The following is a 22,496-nucleotide window of genomic DNA, read 5'->3' as shown; positions in this document are numbered from 1 at the left end:
TTCACCTTATCTCATCATGGAGGCATTTTACATCTCACATCATCACCAGAAGGGTAAGTACGATATAGTAAGACATTTTTAGAGAGAGAGATCACATTCATAAAACTTTTATTAGAGTATATCGTTATAATTGTTCTGTTTTATTATTGTTGTTTGTCTCTTACTGTCCTTAAATTTATAAATTAAATTTTATCATAGATTTATATATATAGGAAAAACATAATATATGTTGGGTTTAGTACGGTCTGGTTTCAGGCATCCAGAGGATCTTGGAACGTACCCTTGCAGATAATGGGAGACTATACCTAGGAAGTAAAAATACTCTATACCTAGGAAGTATAAAAATACTTCCTATACCTAGGAAGTATAAAATACTCCTATGCCTAGGAAGTATAAAATGTGAGAAGACTTAACTTCCATCAATTGATTATTGTTTAGGTTCTGTAGGCTATGCATTTTTGCATAGAAATCATTCATGCTTATTTATTAAGCTAGTTAGCCCAAATTTATTTATATATTTATATACACATCTGTTTATTGAGGGACATTAGAAATACAAATGGTTTTAAAATGAAAATTTGAGATTATCATATTCATGGTGAGATTTATTTTTACAAATCTCTTACAAAATCTAAGATAGTACAAAGTGTACAGATTTCTGTTTCTATTTCATTTCTTCTTGAGTGTTTTAAATATTTCTCTTTTACAGCTTGCTAGAGAAGTCTTGGACATTGCTGCTGGCATGATTAAACCTGGTGTAACTACTGAAGAAATAGATCATGCTGTACACTTAGTAAGAACTTTCCTTTTGAAAACATTTTTCACATTATTAGCTTCTAAAAATTAAGTAAGCTTAAGTTCTGAATGTCCAAAAAATGTCAAATTAACATAGCTAATTTGAAAGCAGATTTTTATTTTGTTAAATATAGAAAATATTCAAATCTTTATTCCCATTTTTAAGTATCTGCAATATATGGTCTGAGGTGAGCTTGAAATATCTTGTTTCTGAAACTTACATTTTATGTTTTAGTTTAGTTTTTATAAAATGATTAATTTTATAGATTTATAGTGCTTTGTTTTTTTAATTATAGTGCTGTAAATAAATCATACCACTCCATACATTAAAAATTCTGAAATAAAAAAGAATACAACTTCTGAAACTACATTAGTATAAAAATGTTACCTTTCATAGCTATAGCAACAAAGAAGTAAATAGATAAATGTTTGTAGTAAATATGATATAGGGATATCTTTTTTATAAAGATTGCCTGTCCCTCATGGAGAGACCTTAGTTTGTGAGTAGTAGTGAATGCGCACATTTTATGAGTAGATTGTTCACAAGAGAAGAGCAACAATTAGTTAATAAATCACATGGAAAACTAAACCTCCTATGGTAATATAAACAAATACAGATCATGAATACCTACTGAATTAGTGAAGTTTTTTTTTTTTAATATTTTATTTATTTATTCATGAGAGACACACTGAGAGGCAGAGACACAGGCAGAAGAAGGAGGCTCCATGCAGGGAGCCTGGTGTGGGACTCGATCCCTGGACTCTGGCATCACGCCCTGAGCTGAAGGCAGGTGCTCAACCGTTGAGCCAGCCAGGCATCCCGTTAGTTAGGTATATTAAAGATGTTTATTTACACTACCTTATGGAGGAGATGAAGCTGGTACTCTTTTACATGGTGATGCTACTTTAAATTGGGACGACCTTTTTGAAAGGAAATTTGACAATCTGTCTTGAGATATAAAAAGGCTCATAAATTTATTTATTTATTTATTTACTTACTTACTTACTGAGAGAGAACATATGTGTTCGTGCGTGCATAAGTCAGGAGGGTTCAGAGGGAGAAAGAGAGAGAGAATCCCAAGTGGGCTCCATGCCCCAGTGTGCAAGCAGTGGGACTTGATCTCACATGCCTGAGATCACAATCTGAGTCAAAATGAAGAGTCAGACATTTAACCAACTGAGTCACTCAGGCACTCAACTTGTAAAATATTTTATTTAAAAAATGTATCAATTCTGATTTGGGGGAATTGTTCCATATGTTACAAAATATATAGTATGCATTAACAGCATTTTGCGTGCTTGCTATAGCCAAGATGTTCTTTTTGTTTTAAGATTTTATTTATTTATTAGAGAGCAGGAGTGGCAGGGAGGGGCAGAGGGTAGAGAGAAGCAGACTCCCCACTGACCAGGGAGCCTAATTATGGGGCTCCATCCCAGGACCAAAGGCAGATGCTTAACCAACTAGGCACCCCCAGGTGCTCTTTTACCTGCTTCTTTTACCAACTCATTTAATTTCTGCAACAACTCCATGAGGTAGACACCACTGTTGCCTCCATTGTATAGGAAAGGAAACTGAGGCAGAGGTTAATTAACTTGTCTAATGTTACACAACTTGTAAGTGATGGAGTTGGCATTTTTAGTCAAGAAGGTTTGCTGTGCTCTAAACTACTATTTATACTGGCTATGGGAAGTGTAGAAGTATATTATTAAATAAGGGAAAAGTGACAGGCATGTAGTTATTGGTTGTAATTTTTTTTGTAATTGAGAAAACTTAATTTAAATTTCTGGTAATAGTGGAATTGCCAGTGAAATTACGATATATTTCACGAATCATATTATATGCAGCTGTTTAAAGATTAGTCTGAAGACTGTGTAGCAGTATGGAAAGAAATATCATACATGCTGTGACTCTCACTGTATTAAAAACATCCAAGTAAAATAAGACTGATTAAGGAAAACCAGACCATTTTCTTAGAGGTACCTTTGTTGTTCTATATGAATATAATGATTAAATGTATTTGTAAGTACTTTATCATCTCTTAATTATGTTGGTATTCCTTTTTTTGGTCATAGGGATACAGGCTTGTTATATAAAATAATTACATTAAAAGTACATGTTAATACTTTATTTTATTTTAAAGTATTTTTAACAAAAAGTAGTTAATTCTAAATTAGAATCATATATAATATTTGTGTATGTTTATAAATATTTGTAATATGTGAATTTGCTTTTCTTTTACAATTATCAGTAAACTGGTTTGCAAACAGTCTGGTGTATATTGTTTAAGATACTATTTATTACTATTTCTAAAGTATAAAATGTCAAGTTCGTTAGCATAGGTACAACAAATTTTTTCACATTTTTCAAATTTTAAAATCAGGTTCATTTGCATATGGGTTAATTTTTTTCTTTTGTACATTCTAAATTATTTTCTTTGTATTTTAATTTATTATAGGCATGTATTGCAAGAAATTGTTATCCTTCTCCCCTGAATTATTATAATTTTCCAAAGTCTTGTTGTACTTCAGTGAATGAAGTTATCTGCCATGGGATTCCAGACAGACGGCCCTTGCAAGAAGGTGATATTGTTAATGGTAAGAAATATGTAAGTGTGACTTCTGTCCGCATCAGTGAAGCAACAACAAGGTTTTGGGAGTCTGACAGTGACTAGTGTTTTGTTTACTTGCTACCTATTTTTAGCTTAGTCTTTTGTGTTTAAAATTTAAAAGAAATCTTAAATCTATGGATATGGAAACTTTTTTTATGATTTTAAGATAACTGCTTTTAAGATACTTTTAGTATGATAGGTTTGGTAGTGCATGAGTTTCTTTAATGCCAGTTATTTTATGTGATTGTTAAAAAGGTGAAAGATGTCAGTGAAATGTGGAAGTAATGTTATTTCAAGTGAGATTTTCCCCCCTCTTTTCCTTTTAGTGCACTAATGATTTTGAAGAGATCAGGGCAGACTTTTTAGAGATAAGGAGGAATTTTTAGCAATATATGAAGACCCTAAGAAGAAAGCTAAATTCTATAAGAAGTGCCTTCCTTGATGTGTTAGAGGTCCTGAAAGTGGCTGTAAGGACCACTGTGTTAACCTGTCTTGAGACCGCAAGTGCAGAGGAAGGAGATGCCAAGATACTTCTCTCTGTGATTAAAAGAAATATCGACAAAGAAGGTGTCCCTAGATGGTATTTTTAATATTGGTTAATAACTTGGTCTCTTTAGGAATCAGATACCCCGTCAGATGGGGAAGCATGAGCCCATATGGTAAAGGCTGCAGGGAGTGCCCTGCTGTGATGCTGGCTGGGAGTGATAGTGGAGACAGCTGACACTTCTTATCCCGGTTGTTATTCTTTAGTTAGGGTATCTCTGTATGAAGTGCCATAGGTTTTCAGTGGTCTGGCCAACCCTGTTTTTTTATACAAACACTCTTATTTTGATTACATGTGTAATGCGTGAGGTTTTTCAGGAATATATGTGTCATGCTGGCAAACACACTATTGTGATACTTTAGGTTGGTTGAAAATCCATGGTTTAAAAATACTAATTTAATGTGTACATTTAGTGTTTTATAGTTATATACCAGTAGTCGTACTCTAAAATATGAGGACAGTGGGAAGGATGAATTTTCACAGTTAAGTGAAGGGCAAATGAGTCTCTGAAAAGTAAGTTTAGAATAGTATAAGTTTTCCTATTTGCAGATTTGCTAGAAGGAAAAAAAATCTCATCAAAGATGGAGAGTGAAAGCAATATTTTCTGTTTAATGTCAAAATGTAGCACAGTCCTCCGTTTAATGCTATTAATTTGGCTTATTGATCTTGCATGAATGTATCCTCAATAAATTTCTTCTGCCACACCTGGTCTAATTACTACTATACCTAGAAAAGCCCACCTTCTGACTTGTGCTGCATGACCATGTCCCTTTTCTCCACGGTGAGTTCAGTTGCATTACAGGTGATAACTGTATATCCATTAGTGTCTAATTTAAGAATGCAGAAATTGTCTTGCTCACGAAGCTGCTTGCTGCTGTCATGTTGGAGAAGTGACTTCTATTTTGAAATAAAAAGAAATGTGGTCTTTATATTTGTACTTTATATTTGTTGTTTTGCAGTGGACATCACTCTTTATCGCAATGGTTATCATGGGGACTTGAATGAGACGTTTTTTGTTGGAGACGTGGATGAGGGAGCACGGAAACTGGTGCAGACCACGTATGAGTGCCTGATGCAAGCCATTGACGCAGGTCAGCATCAGTGCTGGCACCCGCTAGAGCTGCTGTGTGTTGTGATGGGCCTCAGATGGCTCTTGTTGCATTCCTTGTCCCTGCCAGTTTTGCCTCTACCCTCCCTGAGTTAGCTTCAGATTTTAGCACTAACTGATTTATGGGTGATTTGGAATTTCATTTTCTTTGGCTGATAAATGAGGAAGAATGTATATTATTTATATAGAACATGATAAATGTATAGTTCTTGAGTGCAGTTTTTCTTCTATTGTTAATTCTGTCATAAGTATTATGTTCTCTTTATAAAAAAAAAAAAACAAGATGCTAGATTATGAGAGAAAAATGAATGATCTTCCCGTAATACTTTCCTCTTACCTTTTTATATTTTTTTTCTATTTTAACATTTAGGTTTTTTTCTCCCTTGTGCATTAACAGACAGACACAGACACACCACATACACCTATGTGTATCTGTTTAGTTAGGTTAAATGGAGTTACAGTAGTGGTAGCATTTTGTAATTTGGTACTTTCTCAATAGGATCGTTTTGTTTTGTTTCTAAAGATTTTATTTATTCATGAGACACACACACACACACACACACACACACAGAGGCAGAGACACAGGCAGAGGGAGAAGCAGGCTCCATGCAGGGAGCCCGACGTGGGACTTGATCCCAGGTCTCCAGGATCATGCCCTGGGCTGAAGGAGGCGCTAAACTGCTGAGCCACCCAGGGATCGCTTTCCCTTTCTCAATAAGATCTTTATGATTTTTCTAAATTAGCATATGTATCTAATGCATAGATATACTCCCTTCTTTAAATGACTATCTATTATATCCAGAGTATAAAAATTTCTACAGCTATTCCTCTACTGGAAATTTGTGTTTTCTAGACGTCTTGCTGCTGTGGTGAATAATAATTGTTTTTTTAAGTGAATAATACCTTTGAATAGAGATGTATTTCTGTAGATTTTTTCAAAGGCTGTCTTTGTCCATACAAACAGCCCATTCAGATTTGTTTGTTTGTTTGTACTGGGTCTTATGAGGAGAGAGAAAGAATGGCTTAGTGGGAATACCAGCAGACTATTACTTTAAGAGGGCAGTTTGAGGGCAAACAGTTTTTTCAGTTGAAACCCACAACATTTTAGCTCTATTGTTCAGTGTATTATCTGTACCTGATGTCCCTTTCCCCACAATAAACCTGATATATCAACAAAGTATTGGACGTTGACCAGGTTCTTTGGCAAGCACATAGTTATCTCTGATGACATAGATTTGTTATTTTTATTGTTTTGAGCCTGTTTTAACATGCATGGGAGATGATGAAACTTTCACTAATAGAATTGGAGGAATGAAAAGTGAGAACATGATATTTTTATCAATGTGTGAGATTTCTTTTTTACTTACTCATTTTAGATTATTTAAAAACTAATATTCTTTGGTTTCTCATTTGTGGAAGTGGTAGTTTAAAATAATTTTTAGGGTTTTTGCCAGATAATGCCTTGAGGGTGTATGTCCTTTTTACTTTTCTGTGAGCTGATTGAAATAACCAGACAGGTGATCAAATGTTGTTTTTACAAAGACACAGGAGTAAAACTTGCCAAGAAACTATCAGAAACCAGAATCTTCCTAACAGTGGCCAGGAAAGAACACAAGTTGCTTAGTCTCTGGAAAGTGCTGTTAATACCTTTGTGTGTAGCAGTCTTGCCCCTTGTATTCTACTAACTTGGCTGCTCGGGGTAGTGCAGCACAGTAGAGAGCTTGACTCTTGTTGAAATTATCCTTCTAGAATAGGGCTTCTCCGCCTATGCATTGTCGGCCTGGTGAGTCTGCTAATTCTTTGTCATAGGGCCTTCTGTGTATGGTAGTATGCTTAGACACATTCTGGTCGTTACCTGCCGGATGCCAGTTACCCTGGCACTCCTACTTGTGACAACCAGAAATATCTCCAGGTTTTAATGAAGTGCTTTCTTGGGATGAGAATTGTTTCTAGTTTGAGAATTAGGACAGAATCTCCTCTCATGCTCTCCCATTACCTTTGATTTTCTTTGTTGTATATTATGCAAAACGGGTTAAAATTTTTGCTTCCTCTCCCACTACTGGGGCTGATAGGAGGTCTTAGATTGGAATGCAAGCAGATCATTATGAAAGTCAGCATGGTTCCTCAAAATTATTAATCCCTCCCTCCCCCAGCAAAAGTCAAGCTGGAACGTATAGTTAAAATCAAGTATATATTGATTGAAATGATTTCTGGAGCTGTTTGCCCAGAGATTTGATTGGCTGGTTGTCCAATCAACAGAGATTTGGTTGTCCTGGGGTCTCAGTGCTAGGAGAGCCATAACAACGAGAACCACTCTGTTTTGGTTTTTATTGAAACAGTGGTAAAAGTCATAAAAATTAAGCAGAGGAGGAAGAATGTAGTTAAAAGTATCTTTCCATATCCTGTCCCCAGGATTGTGTTCTGAGGCAACTATGAATAACTTTAGGATCACCTTTATGGGGGTAAAGAAGCCCAAGGGAAGTAATTCTTTGAGAAGTTGATCAGAATGAAACTGAGGACAAGTCAAATTACTTTCTGGACGTTCCTTTTTCTCCTGAGGCTCTGTACTCTCCTTACTACTTCTGTTCACTTTAAAAGAGGAGCACACTTGGGGAACCTGGGTGGCTCAGTTCGTTAAGTGTTCGACTCAATTTTCACTTCAGGTTATGACCTCAGGGTTGTAGGATTGAGTCCTTTGTGCATCAGGCTATGTGCTCAGCAGTGGAGGTGGAGGGGGTCTACTTGCAATTCTATCTCTCCTCTCCTTCTGCCCCTCTGCCCTGCCCCACACGTGCTCTTTCTCTCTAAAAAAAGGAACACACTTGACCTTAGAGGAGAGGAAGAGATGTGTGTTTTCCATTCTTTTGTTTATTCAGAAGACAAAAGGTGTATGTCCCTAAAACCCTTAGCGTACTGCACCCATGTCCTTTTATGCACCCAAGGAGGAAGCATAGGTGCTACTGGGTTGAATCTCAACTTTGTCATTTACTGGCCATATAGCATTTCTGTCCCTTGGTTTCCTCATCTGAAAGTTTTGTATATATATGTTTCTATGTAGCATATAAAGCATTTAGAAAAGTTCCTGGCACATAGATAGTAATTACTCAGTAAATATTAGTTATTATTATTCTTTGTCATTGGTCTTCTTTCCTTTCAGTGAAACCTGGTGTTCGATACAGAGAATTGGGAAACATTATTCAGAAGCATGCCCAAGCAAATGGGTTTTCAGTTGTTCGAAGCTATTGTGGGCATGGAATCCACAAACTTTTTCATACAGCCCCCAATGTACCCCATTATGCCAGTAAGTACTATCCAAAGATTTGATCTTTGCTAAGCATTTATTCAAGAGATATTTATTCGAATATATAACAGGACCTACTATTTTGTATTTATTAATCTATAAGCTGTTATAAATGGACCCTCAAAATATATTTTTGCTTATAACACACTATATGTTCATATCTTGCTCATGTTAACAGTCCAAAAGGTGTGTTTGTTTGTTGTTGAGGATGGTGATAGGTCAGTTATTCTGTGACCCAGGTTCTGTTATCTTCAGCCTATCTTTCAAGGTCACTTTGGGTTACTCTTCTAATCTGTAGATACTGGAGAGGATGGGGAAAAGCATGAAATGGTATGTGTAGGAGGTTTTTTTTTTTTTTATGAGTGTAGCTAGTTTTATTTTTTAAAGATTTTATTTATTCATGATAGTCACAGAGAGAGAGAGAGAGAGAGAGGCAGAGACATAGGCAGAGGGAGAAGCAGGCTCCATGCAGGGAGCCCGACGTGGGATTCGATCCCGGGTCTCCAGGATCGCGCCCTGGGCCAAAGGCAGGTCCTAAACCGCTACGCCACCCAGGGATCCATGTGTAGGAGGTTTTAATGCACCAGCCTGGAATTGGCATAAATCAATTATATTTACTTTTCATTGGCAGGAATTCAGTCACATGGCTATGCTAACTGCAGAAGAGGTTGGGAAATGTAATCTAGCTGTGTACTCAGAAGAAAAGTAAACTAGTTTTAGTGAATAGCTTGCAGCCACTGCCATGGGTCTAGCTATCAGTATTCTGACTCCTTAAATGAAATTGGTTTGGTTTGGTTTGATTTCATAGCGTATGGCAAATGCTTTACTATCTGTTGGTATAAATACAGGGGAATAGACAAAAGACCTTTCTTTAAGTTCAGTACTGTCTGATAGAATAACAAAGGAAGTGTGGACAATTAATGTCTTCCAGAAACCTTTTTTCTTGGAGAGCTAAGACACACAGGAATAAGTCTGCTATTTAGTGCTAAAAAGGAAAGCTGTCTACAGAAACTGACCTAAGAAGGAATTTAACAAGTATGTATAAGTTATTGCAATATAGACATTTTCACATAGGTTTTTGTGAAAGCTTGTATTCTCATCTAGAACAATAGTAGGGAATTGTACCTATCCTAGAAGTGTTACTAGGAATAAGTGAGAGAATACATGGAAAGCACTTAATATTAACTCTTGGAACGATCATGATGATAATGATATGCATTATTTCATTAGATCACCACATCTGAATAATTTCTTAGCCTTATTTATTTATTTGTTTATTTACTTATTTATTTATGTGGTAGGCTCCATGCTCCTCGCAACCTTGAACTCACGTGTTTGAACTCACAATCCTGACAAGAAGACCTGAGCTGAGATCAAGAATTAGATCTTTAACTGACTAAGCCACGCAGGTGCCCCGTTAGCCCTGCTTTATAGAGCAGATTCTGCAAAAAGAAAGGGAAAAGCGAAGAAGGAAAAAGGAAGGCAGTCAGACTCTGTCCTTAGAGAAGTACACTGTTTACTCAGGTTCACAGACCAGTAAGGAAATGCTAGAGGTAGGATTGGCGCCTGGCTTCTTTCTAGAGGCAGTCTTTTTCTGTACTTTGTGCTGCCTAGTGAGGACTGAAGCATTGGGCACAGGTCCTGTGGGAGAAATACGGAATGGTTGAAATCGTGGTTTGGTGGAGTAGATGGGGAAAAATATTCCAGGTAGAGGGGAATCATGAGTAGGTGCTTCACGGTGAGACTGAACGGAGACCAGGTAAGCTTGGGCTGAGTATTTTGTGTTAAAAACTAACAGTAGGCAGTTCCTGACCAGGGACATTTGATTTCATTTGTAGGGATTTGCAGAAACATTTTTGAGCAGAAGAATGACAAGGTGACATTAGTTTGGGAAGACAAATTTGGCAATGGTGTCTAGGAGGGTATAGCGGGTGTGAGAGCAAGTCAGGCTAGATGTGCAGGCAGCCTGATCACAGCTGCTGGTGCAGGTCAGGTGTGAGCTGATAAAATCCTAGGTGTCACTAGCTGTGAAGAAAAGGGAAATGAGTGAGAAGCCTCTCAACGAGAGAAGCTGGAGAAGCAGTTTAGAGCACAGCATTTGATATAGATCAACATTTATTAGCAGACCACAAAGTTCTTGTTTAAGCTGTGAATTGTGCTTGAAATAAAAATTAGCAACAGAAAGTAAGTAACCAACTTAGTTCCTTCCTGGTAGGCCCTGTAATCACCGGATATAACCTTACATTAGCAGAATAGAAGTAGCTACTCTGATTACAGTGATACATGTGTATGTTTCTAGGTGTGTGTGTAAAAAGAGTGTGTGCAGGGAAGGGGGTGAAGAAAGTCCCTTTACTTAGGGAATTGACAAACTCAGGTCTAGATACAGATTATATAAAGACAGACTGAAGAAAATAGAATTTGTGGGAGAAGAGGATATGGATCAGTGATGATAGTGTCTGTAAAACACATAAAACCATTTAATTAGGAATAAAAAGCAAAAAAAAAAAAGAATAAAAAGCAATTCTGAAAAAAGAAGCAAAGACCAGATATATACTTGTTTTATGTATTTGATAACGTTTATGAAAAGTCTAGTGTAAATTAGGTTTATATAAATTAAAATATGTTGTGATCACTTTAGGGAGGTGTAAAAGGAAACTGCTGAGTCTTTGTACAGAGGACACTTTTGAAATGTAAATGATCCCGCCTTTGGCTTGTAACTCTGTGGTATCCCTAACAACTGAAGGTGGAACTAGGAAATTGTATAACTCCCCTATACCCTTCTGTGTAAGAGAAGTCTTTGTTAGATTAGAGTGATTAAGTCATTATGGTTGGGAAGTAATGATGATAAGACTCTACATTTAGAACGTATTTTATAATAATTCTGTGAGGTAGGTGGTAGAGCAAGTACAAATTTTTTAAAAAGTACTCAGCCTAGTATCTGCAGTAGTGTAGTCAATCAGAAAAGGTATATTTGCAGAGTGAGGTATGTTGAGAAACTGAAACTGTGAGTCAAGTTGAGTGAGAGATGTAATGTTTCTAGAATAATGAAGTCAGTGGCAAAAACAGGAGTGGAACTTAGAGTTCACTGTCCACTAGTAATATATTCTAAGGCACATTATGTAATTAAAAAATTTCCAGTGGTCATATTAAAAAAAAGTAAAAAGAGGGATCCCTGGGTGGCGCAGTGGTTTAGCGCCTGCCTTTGGCCCAGGGCGCGATCCTGGAGACCCGGGATCGAATCCCACGTCGGGCCCCTGGTGCATGGAGCCTGCTTCTCCCTCTGCCTGTGTCTCTGCCTCTCTCTCTCTCTCACTGTGTGCCTATCATAAATAAATAAAAATTAAAAAAAAAAATAAAAATAAAAAAAGTAAAAATAAATGTTTTATTTAATGCATTGCATTCACAGTATTAACATTTCAGCATTTTGTCAATGTAAAAAGGGTTGAGATATATCACAAACTTTGTCTTTGAACTTAGCTTATTTTTTTACACATATAGCCAATACCATTCTGACTAGCCTCTTTGCAGGTGGACAGTGGCTACATGCAGCCAGTGCTAATGGTAAGGGGACAGCCTAGCTCCAGATATCTTTATCCTTTTTGTTTCTAGGACACCATACTGATACTCTTGACATTAAAAAATATGTAAGATATATAAAATAAATTTTTAAATATATAAAATTAAAAAATATATTTTTTGTAGTAAGTTATAGATCATTGGGACAGAAAATTCATGGGATTAGAAACAGAAAGTCAAAATTATTTTTTTGCCTTAGATTTTATGACAATCTACAAATGCCAGATTTGGAAATCTGCAGTAAAATATTTTTTGGCACTACCTAAGGTAGTAGAAAGAAGCATGATAGCTATTCATTAGGGAAGATGTGCAGGAATGTAAACGTGTGGGTGATATCAGACCATACCTATGGAGAATGGTGTGTAGTTGATGCAGCCTCTGGACACGTGTCCTTCATTACCAGAGTCAGGGTCATGAAGACTAACCTTACCAAGAAACCCTGAAAGCCAGTGCTTTTGCCATCTGGTGGTAGGCAGAGCAAATGCAATCGTTCATTTACTGATGTTCACATCTGTTCTTTTTAATTTGAACTTTAAACTGGTATCTCCACTTTTGTCTGAGATTGTCTCAAAAGATCTGTCCCTATTTTTACCTTTTGGCCTTTTTTGGAGGAAGGCAGGTCTGGATACTTTAATTTGTGTAGTTGTGTTTTTCATGATGGTCCTGAAAAATCATCTCATGTTAGTGAACAATGTGTACTCTTACAGTGAGCTGTTCAACAGTACAAGGTTGATTTTTTTGCTGCGTGTTCAGAATTTTTTTCCTCTAATTTCAGAAAATAAAGCAGTTGGAGTGATGAAGGCGGGCCATGTATTCACAATTGAGCCAATGATTTGTGAAGGTGAGAAAAAGGGATGCCTTAATGTTCTTTAATTAAATGTTTATTTACTTTTGATTACCCAGGATCAGATTAGTAGTCTGCTCTGTGTATTTTTATGTTGGTTCATTTCCACTTCCTGTCCCATCTCAAACTCGATTCAGTGTCCTGTAGAGAACTGAACGTCATAAGGGTTGGCAAAAAAAGCAGTACTTTCTGCCTGGGAATTCTCGTATCAGTAGATGCTGAAGTACTTGAATCCCAGTCCGTTTCCATAAAAGATGCTGTCAGAGGTGCATTGTAACAATCCGGAGACTTCGTCAACCCTGTGTAGCTCGCTTGGCGGGGTGCTAGGGGGAGGAGGAAAGAAGCAGTGCCACCCACTTAGAGGCAGACACAGGTATATGCTTTAATTCTCCACAATTTACGAGGTAGGTGCTATCCTCATTATATAGGAGAGGAGACTGATCCTTGAAGAAGTTACATAACGTGTCCAAAGTCACTTAGCTAGTTATGTGACAGAGATTGTCAGACTCTAAACTCATGAGCTGTTCTGCCTCTACAGAGTCTCTGCTCAGGTCATCAGGTGGGATCATACAACTCTTGTGAAAGCACAGCAAAGACACACGTAGTGCTGGTACTTTTATGTCCTCACTGTTACTTCCCTGTGGCAGGCTTGTGGCAGTGATGAAAACCCAGTGTCATGATGAGGACTTCTCACCCAGATGGTCAGATGTTCTCTTCACCTTTTTTTTCAGCCAGTTCTTGGTTGGGATTAGAGGATACAGTGAGGCAATGGTAGTGGGGCTGGTGTGTCCTGGGGCTTTATTAAAGGATACCTCCTTTCTGGATCCTTCTGGTCTTCTTTATGACCTGATCTTAGGAGTGGCATCCCGTTATGTCTGCCACATTGCAGTGACTTAGAAGTGAGTCACTAAATCCAGCCCACAGACTTCTTTATAACATGATCCTTTGCTCCCTTTTCTGTAAAATGAAATGACAGTCTTTAACCTGCCAATTCTCTAGGACTGCTGTTGTAAGAATTGAGGCAATTTATAGCAGCACAAAATACCTGGTGAACTTTAAAGGGCTGTACAAAATGTAAGGTATTGCTTTTGTCATCTTCATGGAATAAGAATAAAGTTCTGATCATGTGGAACCAATTGCAAGAGCAATAAGTATATTAGAAAGGCAAGAACCTGAGAGGAAAACATTTGGATTATATACCTATTTTCATTAACTGGCACCTGGTAGGTGAGACATAATGTGTTATTTCCAGGTATAAGCAAATAACTTTCCAAGGAGCCTGGTCAGATAATCATCAAATTATAATGCATATATGTCAGTGTAACTCCTCTAGGTTAAATCCTACCTGTGGAGCGAGAAGTTTCAAATCCAAAGAGGAATTTGAATTTCCTCAGAATAGTATCCAGATATATCTGATTTGAAATTAGTAAAGATCGTGTTTTAAGCAGATCACAATAAAGTCAGAGAAATATTATATCTTAAATCCAGTTGTAAAAGGGTTACTCATTACATCAGAAAATACCCAGTCACTCATCTTTACATGTTTGACAAAGTGTGAGTTAACATTCTTCAAACTACCTCATATTCTCTTTTTAGGCTGGGATTAAATATTGCAAAAAAGTAGGTTACTTTACTATAGAGTTTATGCTCTGGGATTTTTCTGAGTCGGTGAGACCTAAGTTTGATAAAGATTACTCAGAGTGAAGATTAATTTTTTTGGAGGGGATCTAATTTGGAGACAAGAAAGTAGTCTCTGTAAACACTTTTATAGTAGTATCCAGAATTGTATAATTTTCTCATTTTATTTCTACCTCCCCTCCTCTCTCTCCTCTCCTTCTCCAGTGTGGTCTCTTTCAGGCTCTTTTCCCTGTGCTTTCATTTCCTAATTCTCTAGTCCCAGCCCCTCCCTAACCTGTTTTGCCTGATTGTCATTTCTTACCTTCTCTCACCAACCCCTGTTTCTCTTAGCCCTTTCTTCTGGTTACCGGGATGTGTGATCTACAATAATTGCACAGATTGGGATCCCTGGGTGGCGCAGCGGTTTGGCGCCTGCCTTTGGCCCAGGGCGCGATCCTGGAGACCCGGGATCGAATCCCACATCAGGCTCCCGGTGCATGGAGCCTGCTTCTCCCTCTGCCTATGTCTCTGCCTCTCTCTCTCTCTGTATGACTATCATAAATAAAAAATAAATAAAAACTTAAAAAAAAAGAATTGCACAGATTATACTCACCATCTGTGTGCCTCCCATTTAAGAATAATATCAGGAATTAAATGCTTTAATGAAAGTATAAGAAGATTATTTTCTTCACAATACACATTGGCTGCAGTTTAGTCAGATACCAAAGTTATAACAGGAAAGAGCTTAATTCAACTTTTAACTCACACTTTTGTAAGGAATAGTATCAGTATGTTTTCTAAAATGAAACCCAGTGCCTTTATTTTGGAAATATCATCTTGATTTGATATTTGGGAAGTATAAAAAATGTGAAGTTCTAACACACCCGAGGAATTTTAAAATATCGTCATTACTTCATTGGACTAAAGACCAAAATGAAGTTGAAAAGACTAAGACAGTTGAAGTATAAATAGGAATCTTTTATTATTGTTTTTACTGAAGTACAATTGACACACAATGTCATGTTAGTCTCAGGCATCCAGTAAACACACTGATTGGCCAGTACGATGACTCCGTGCTCATCAGGATAAGTATAGTCACCATCTGTCACCCAACGGCATTACAGTATTATTGACTATATTCCCATGCTATACTTTTCATCTCTGTAACTTACTTATTTTATAACGAAGTTTGTACCTCTTAATCTCCATTATCTATTTCGAACCCCTACCCCCACTCTACCACACACCTCCTCTCTGGCAACCACCAGTTTGTTCTCTGTATTTAAGAGTCTGATTGATTATTCATTTGTTTTGCTTTTTATGCTCCATGTATAAGTGGAATCATAGGGTTTTCTTTCTTTCTCTGACTTATTTCATCTAGCATAATATCATTTAGGTCTATCCATGTTGTAGCAAATGGCATGATCTCATCTTTTTTATGGCTGTGTAGTATTCCATTGCATATGTATACCATACTTTGTCATCCATTCATCTATCAGTGGACGCTTGAATTGCTTTCATATCTTGGCTATTGTAAATAATGCTGCAATAAACATAGGAGTGTATGTATCTTTTAGAATTAGTGGTTTTATTTCTTTGTATAAATACCAGTAGTGGAATTACTACTAAAATTAATTAATTTTTTGAGGAACCTCTGCACTGTTTTTTACAGCAATTGTACCAGTTTGCATTCCCACCAACAGTCCATAAGGGTTCCCTTTTCTCTATTTCCTTACCAACACATGTTATTGCCTTTTTGATCTTAGCCATTCTGACAGGTGTGAGGTGATATCTCATTGTGGTTTTGATTTGCATTTCCCTGATTATTATTGATATTAGGAATCTTTTCATGTACCTGTTGACTCTTTGTGAGTCTTCTTTGGAAAAATGTTTATTCAACTCTTCTGCCCATTTTTAATTAGATTATTTTTGGGTGGTTTTTGTGTGTGTGTGTGGTGTTGAGGTATATAAATTCTTTATGTATTTTGTATATTAACCCCTTATTAGATATATCATTTACAAATACTTTCTCCCATTCAGTAGGTTGCTTTTCTGTTTTGTTGATAGAGTCTTTGGTGTGCAAAAGCCTTTTATTTTAGTGTAGCTCCAATAGCTTGTGTGTGTGTATCTGTGGGTATTTACCTATTTTTTTTAAGGATTTATCTATTTATTGAGGGGGGCAGGGAGAGGGGCAGAGGGAGAGAGAGAGAGAATCTCAAGCAGCCTCTGTGCTGAACTTGGAGCCCAAGGTGGGGCTCAGTCTCATGACCCTGAGATCACAACCTGAGCTGAAACCAAGAGTTGGAAGCTTAACCAACTATGCTACCCAGGCACCCCCAATAGTTTATTTTTGCTTTTGTTTCCCTTGCTTGAGGAGACAGATTCATAAATTTGTCGATGAAGCTGATGTCCAAGAGATTATTGCTTATGTTTTCTTTAAGGAATTCCATGGTTTCAGGTCTTACATTCAAGTCGTCAGTTCATTTTGAGTTTATTTTTGTGTATGGTGTAAGAAAGTGGTCCAGCGTCATTCTTTTGCATGTAGCCGTCTACCATGTTTTTTTTTTTTTTTTGGTTCATTTATTTTATTTATTCATTCATGAGAGACACACACACAGAGAGGCAGAGACACAGGCAGAGGGGGAGAAGCAAGCTCCATGGAGGGAACCTGACGTGGGACTCGATCCCAGGTCTCCAGGATCACACCCCAGGCTGAAGGTGGTGCTAAACCTCTAAGCCACCGGGGCTGCCCGCTGTCTACCATTTGTAAATAGGGGTCTTAATAGTGAATTTTCTGATTGTTCTGTGATAATCCAAGGATATAGGAGTACATGCAAATGCACTTACCTAGAGAGTTTTTTTAGAAAACTGAGTGATAGAATTAAGAAATTTTTCTTGTTTGTTTAAGGCGGATGGCAGGATGAAACCTGGCCAGATGGTTGGACTGCAGTGACAAGAGATGGAAAGCGGTCTGCTCAGTTCGAGCACACTCTGCTGGTCACGGACACTGGCTGTGAAATCCTGACCCGGCGACTCGATAGCACGCGGCCTCACTTCATGTCCCAATTTTAATTTCTCCCAAAATGGCACATCTCAATAATACCTTCTGGCTGTACTATGCATTTTATTAAGAGTACAGAATGGAAGAGGAAATTTTTATTACTTGTTTTGTTTTGACTATAGATAAGGAAGGACTACAGCATTGGATGTGTGTCCTCCAGAACTTGTCTTGGGTCTGAAAAAGCTAAGAAGAAGAAAGTAAATATTCTCAACTCTTCAGTGCTCCCCTCTTCCTCCAGAAATCTCTGCACCCCTGTTTTCTCACTTGGCCTTTGAGCACTTTTTACTTAAACCTGCTTCTAGTTGCTTTTATCACTGCCACAACTGGGCCAGCAAGAGCCAGCTGCTCTCCAGGTGAATGTTGAAGAGGAGAATCCTTGAAAGATTAGCAACATATGTTGTTCCAGATTTTTTTTTATTATATATGTATACATTTTAAACTCCATGTATGTAATTACCAAACACTATATGACCTGGGCTTGTGTTGATTCTGCTCTGACAGGGTTCTATGCTGTCATAAATCGACCCCTAGTTTGCAGTGATTTATTTCCCCATTGGGAATCGGCCTCCCTCCTTCCCCATGCTAATGATTTACCCTTGTAATTGTGTGTAAGGAAGCACTCGGTCAGTGAGACCTCCTCTCCCATGTGGACTCTGTCAGTGAATGGATGTGGTAAAATTTGCTTTGGAAAAGGATTATCAGGTTTTTAAAAATCTTGTTTGTGGTAAAAATAGCCATGCTCCAGATAGTAGCTGGCTCTTGCAGAGCATGAGAATTTTGTTATACATTGCTATTTCAGACCTCTGTTTGGTCGAAATGAAGGGGAAAAGCTCCCTTTCTTCCCCTTTATTTTATTTCAAGGGCACACCTTGAAGACCCTCAGAGAAGGGCAAACTGCACTGCAGAGGTTGATGGGAAGACACAGTTCTGAAATCTCTTTAGCAGTGGGCAGAGTTAAGTGGGCTGTTCATTTCTCACATTTAGTAAACCTGGTAGTGATGATAAAGGAACATTTTTCAAGACTGGACCTGTTCCCTTGCAGTAGAGATGCACCTGTCCTTGGTGTGTTGAAAACACACTTTACCTTTACATAGTTGTGAACCTCATTAGAAACAGCCTCAGCTGCGCACTATCTGTGTTCCTTTCAATAGTTCAGTCCAAATGGGAGTGGATCCAGCGAACACATATCAGATCAAAGTTATTGTCATTGGAGTATACTTGATTGCTGGGTATCTGGTAACTTTCTTGTAAGATAATTTGATACCACTGACATGTTATATGAGAACATCTTTCCCAGAGTGCCTCAGACCTTTATTGCTTTAAGAGAATTATGATGATGTTTTCATTACTTTATTATTTTAATGATTTAGTGAAGTGACTGAATCTGGTATAGACTTTTTTGGGGTATGTGTGTGAAGTTTTTTATCAAACTGTAATATTTGTGAATGGAATGCCTTGCAATATGAATGTTAATATAATGTGTAAAGGGAGATTAAAAGTTTGAATGATTATCCCACCGTGTAGTCATTAACTTTGCTGCATTTATGGGGGATTTCAGAGGACAGTGGTGGGAATAGGGTGGCTGATTTCATAATCTGCAATAAACTCTTGACCGTTTGAGTAAAAAGATTCTTTGAGTTTAATGACTACATAAAAAATTCCAGTACCGTTTGGTTCAACAGAGTCTATCAGCAGCATTTGAGATGGAATCGTATTTTTGAGACCTAATTTTAAGACAATGATGAATATTTAGGGGACCGTTTTATGTATTGATCATGGAATTAACAGCGAGAGTTTATCTCATTAGAAATTAAGCTCAAGAAAGAAAAGTCTTGATGGGATAGTTTTGTTTTGTTTTGTTTTTTTGTAAAAAGGTGAACCAACACTTTGGTGATGATGCTTTCTTCGATTTGGGAGATTTTGAAACAGTATAGGCTGTAGTCTAATTGTAAATACCTAATTTCAGATGTTTATTAGATTTAGATGAAAACATCAATTGTATCAGACAGCCAACTTTTCAAAATAAGTCAATATATTTTTATTTTTTGGTGTTAACTTTTAAAATACTACATATATTTTTTCCTGCTATTCCTCTGTCCCCCTTGGACTTATAATTTAGAAGCAAGGGAATATATGTTTGCCATTTATCTTCATTTTAGGTCTTATGATAAAATGGATTAAGGTACATGAGAATCCATTCATTAACACTTTTATACCACTTTCTACAAGCAAGAATTACTTTTAAAGATTTTATTTATTCATGAGAGAGAGAGGCAGAGACACAGGCAGAGGGAGAAGCAGGCTCCATGCAGGGAGCCCTATGTGGGACTCAATCTTAGGATCACACCCTGAGCTGAAGGCAGATGCTTTAACCACTGAGCCACTCACGCGTCCCCACAAATCAATTAATAGGAGGAGGGTTAGGAATTTGTTTGCCATCTTAGCTTGATTCTTTTGTCTCAGAACCCTTTTTTTTTAAAAGATTTATTATTCATGAGAGACACACAGAGGCAGAGAGAGAAGCAGGCTCCACGCAGGGAGCCTGATGTGGGACTCCATCCCAGGCCTCCAGGATCACACCCTGGGCCAAAGGCAGGTGCTCAACTGCTGAGCCACCCAAGCGTCCCTGTTTTTTTTTTTTTTTTTTTTTTCTGTATGGTTAGAATTGAATGCCTGGTGCTTCACTTCGCTAAGGCCCCCCTAATCATCCTCAAGGTATCTGTAAGCTGTTTCTTCTGAAAAAGATTGTTCATTTCCAACTTTTTATTTTGAAAATTTCCAATTTATAGAAAAGTTCAAAGTATAGTACAAGGAAATCATCTTAAATCCTTTTCCTGTGTTCAGTGTTTACTTTGCCACATCTCTCTTTAGACACTTTCCTTTTGAAAGAAGTGGCTTCATACTTCACCCATTACTATTATAGCATGTCTCATGCAACATAAGCAATTTCTTACCTGGTCATAATACAGTTACCACACCCAAGGAATTTAACATTGATATAGAATTATCTATAGTACATAAACATGAATCGCAGTTTTTCCCAAGTGTTCCTTAAAGCTTTTCTTCTTTCTTAAAATCCAAGATCCAAACCCATGGCATTTGGTTGTCCTGTATCTGTGACTACATGTGTCCTGTATCTTTATTCTGGAACAAGCCTTTCTTTTGTTTTTTAATTTATTTTTAATTTTTATTACTGATTTATTTTGAGAGAGCGTGTGTGCACATGTCCGTGTGTAAGGGGAGGGACAGAGACACTCATACAGACTCCATGCTGCGAGCAGAGTCTGATTTGGGGGGGGGGGGGGGCGGGGCTTGATTCTAGGACTCTGATCATGACCTGAGCTGAAATCACAAGTCAGATGTGTAACCAGGCACCCCAAGCCTACCTTTTTATGAAATTGACACTTAAGAAAGCAAGCCAGTTAGCTTGTAGATTCTGTATTTCTTAGTTTCTCACGAGTAGGTTCAAGATAAATATTTTGGCATAAGAGTCTATTGATGGTATGTGGTGTATCTCATTCATGATGTCACATAATATCAGGAGACACAGTGTTAATTGTCACATTGCCAATATGAGTTTGGTCACTTGCTTTGCCAGACCTTCCCATTTTAAGAGTATTTTTTTCTGGGGCACCTGGGTAGCTTAGTTGGCTGGGTGTCCACCTTCAGCTCAGGTCATGATCCCTGTGCGCCTTGTGTTTTCTGTCAAATAACATCTTAAAAAAAAACCTCTTAAGCAAATAATCTGGGAGGAGATAATTGGAGACCATTTTGGTATCCTATTCACTCCATGGTTTTAACATTCACTGATAATCTTTGCCAGAGTCTAGTTTTATTACATTGCTGGCTGCAAACAGATTTTCTAAGTCTAGCCTTCCATCTACATTTTTTAGCTGGCACTCTTATAAAGAAGCATTTCCCCCCCCGTCCTATCTACTGTTTTTGAGTATCAGTGCAAGCTCATCAATTCTTAAAAACTGTATTTACTGTAATTGTTCCAAATTTGGCCAGCAGAGGCACCTTTAAGCTCATTCATGTGTCATTTTGACCTGTGCCTACCAGTCTTTGAGCACTTTCTTGCTTTTTGCCATAGCAAAGTGTAGGTTCATCATATAGCTTTCCTGTCCCACAGTGGGATAGGCTGTTTCTCCAAGGAGCTCTGGAGCTCTAGTTTTTTTTTCATGAGGAATGGTATTTGGAAATCAAGATTTAGGTACTACTGTGCCATTGTTTCCAGTCATTTTCAGGGAACAGAGCCAGGAAATGCATTTTTTTTTTTTAATCATGAGTTCATTCTGATACTTTTTTTTTAAGATTTTATTTATTCATGATAGACACAGAGAAGGAGGCAGAGACATAGGCAGAGGGAGAAGCAGGCTCCCCATGGGGAGCCCAATGTGGGACTCAATCCCAGGACCCCAGGATCACTCCCTGAGCCGAAGCCAGATGCTCAACTGCTGAGCCACCCAGGTGTCCCCATTCTGATACTTTGAAATCTAACACTAATCTTCCTCACCTTTTCCTGCTTTGTATTTCATAAACTGTGAGCTACTTTTAAACAATGAATACAGTGAATGTTGGGGGCAAAACATACAGTAGGAGAACTGAGGAGGATATTTTAGTGGTCTGGGACTTTGTATGTCCCTGTTCACTTTGTAGTTGTTTCTGTAAAGACACAATTCTTTTACTTCTATGCATTTATTATCTAAATCTCTCTTTATAATTAATAAAGTGCTTTCCAAATGTGTTTATGGTATAGTTTTTCTAAAAGGCGTTTGCTGACAAAGTATCCAATTTTGCATATTAAACAAAATTGGCTGAATCCAAAGTTGGTCTTTTTTCCTGGGTCAATGAGTGACTCTAAGCCCAAAGAACTGTCAGTTACCTTAGGACTTTGATCACCGGCCTGGCAGATTGGTAGCCAAGCAGAAAATGTTCTGAAGCCTTCTATGCATGGAAAATATGTTCCTCCTATCTCTAGATCAACTAACAAACATGTTGAGGATTACCAGCTATGTATAATTTTCCATTCAAGTGGGAT

At 37.6% G+C, this 22,496-nt stretch overlaps 1 protein-coding gene across 2 annotated transcripts in view; it reads left to right on the top strand.

Moving 5' to 3' along the window:
• METAP1 (methionyl aminopeptidase 1) overlaps nt 1-18,966 on the top strand; it is a 69,555-nt gene extending 50,589 nt beyond the window's left edge. The window contains exons 6-11 of one of the 2 annotated variants that reach the window (XM_055313287.1): nt 710-793; nt 3,309-3,390; nt 4,908-5,039; nt 8,214-8,357; nt 12,709-12,774; nt 17,303-18,966. In XM_055313287.1, coding sequence (XP_055169262.1) covers nt 710-793; nt 3,309-3,390; nt 4,908-5,039; nt 8,214-8,357; nt 12,709-12,774; nt 17,303-17,466 — 672 coding nt within the window. In that variant the 3' untranslated portion in view covers nt 17,467-18,966. Of the gene's footprint in view, nt 1-709; nt 794-3,251; nt 3,391-4,907; nt 5,040-8,213; nt 8,358-12,708; nt 12,775-17,302 lie in introns of both variants that reach the window. The other variant, XM_055313286.1, reaches the window with a different exon arrangement.
• The last annotated feature ends 3,530 nt before the right edge of the window (nt 18,967-22,496 follow it).

This window comes from Nyctereutes procyonoides, unplaced genomic scaffold (assembly GCF_905146905.1).
Source record: "Nyctereutes procyonoides isolate TBG_1078 unplaced genomic scaffold, NYPRO_anot_genome, whole genome shotgun sequence".
NCBI lineage: Eukaryota > Metazoa > Chordata > Mammalia > Carnivora > Canidae > Nyctereutes > Nyctereutes procyonoides.
Note: the sequence above shows the minus strand (reverse complement) of the source record. Positions and strands in the feature narration are given on the sequence as shown.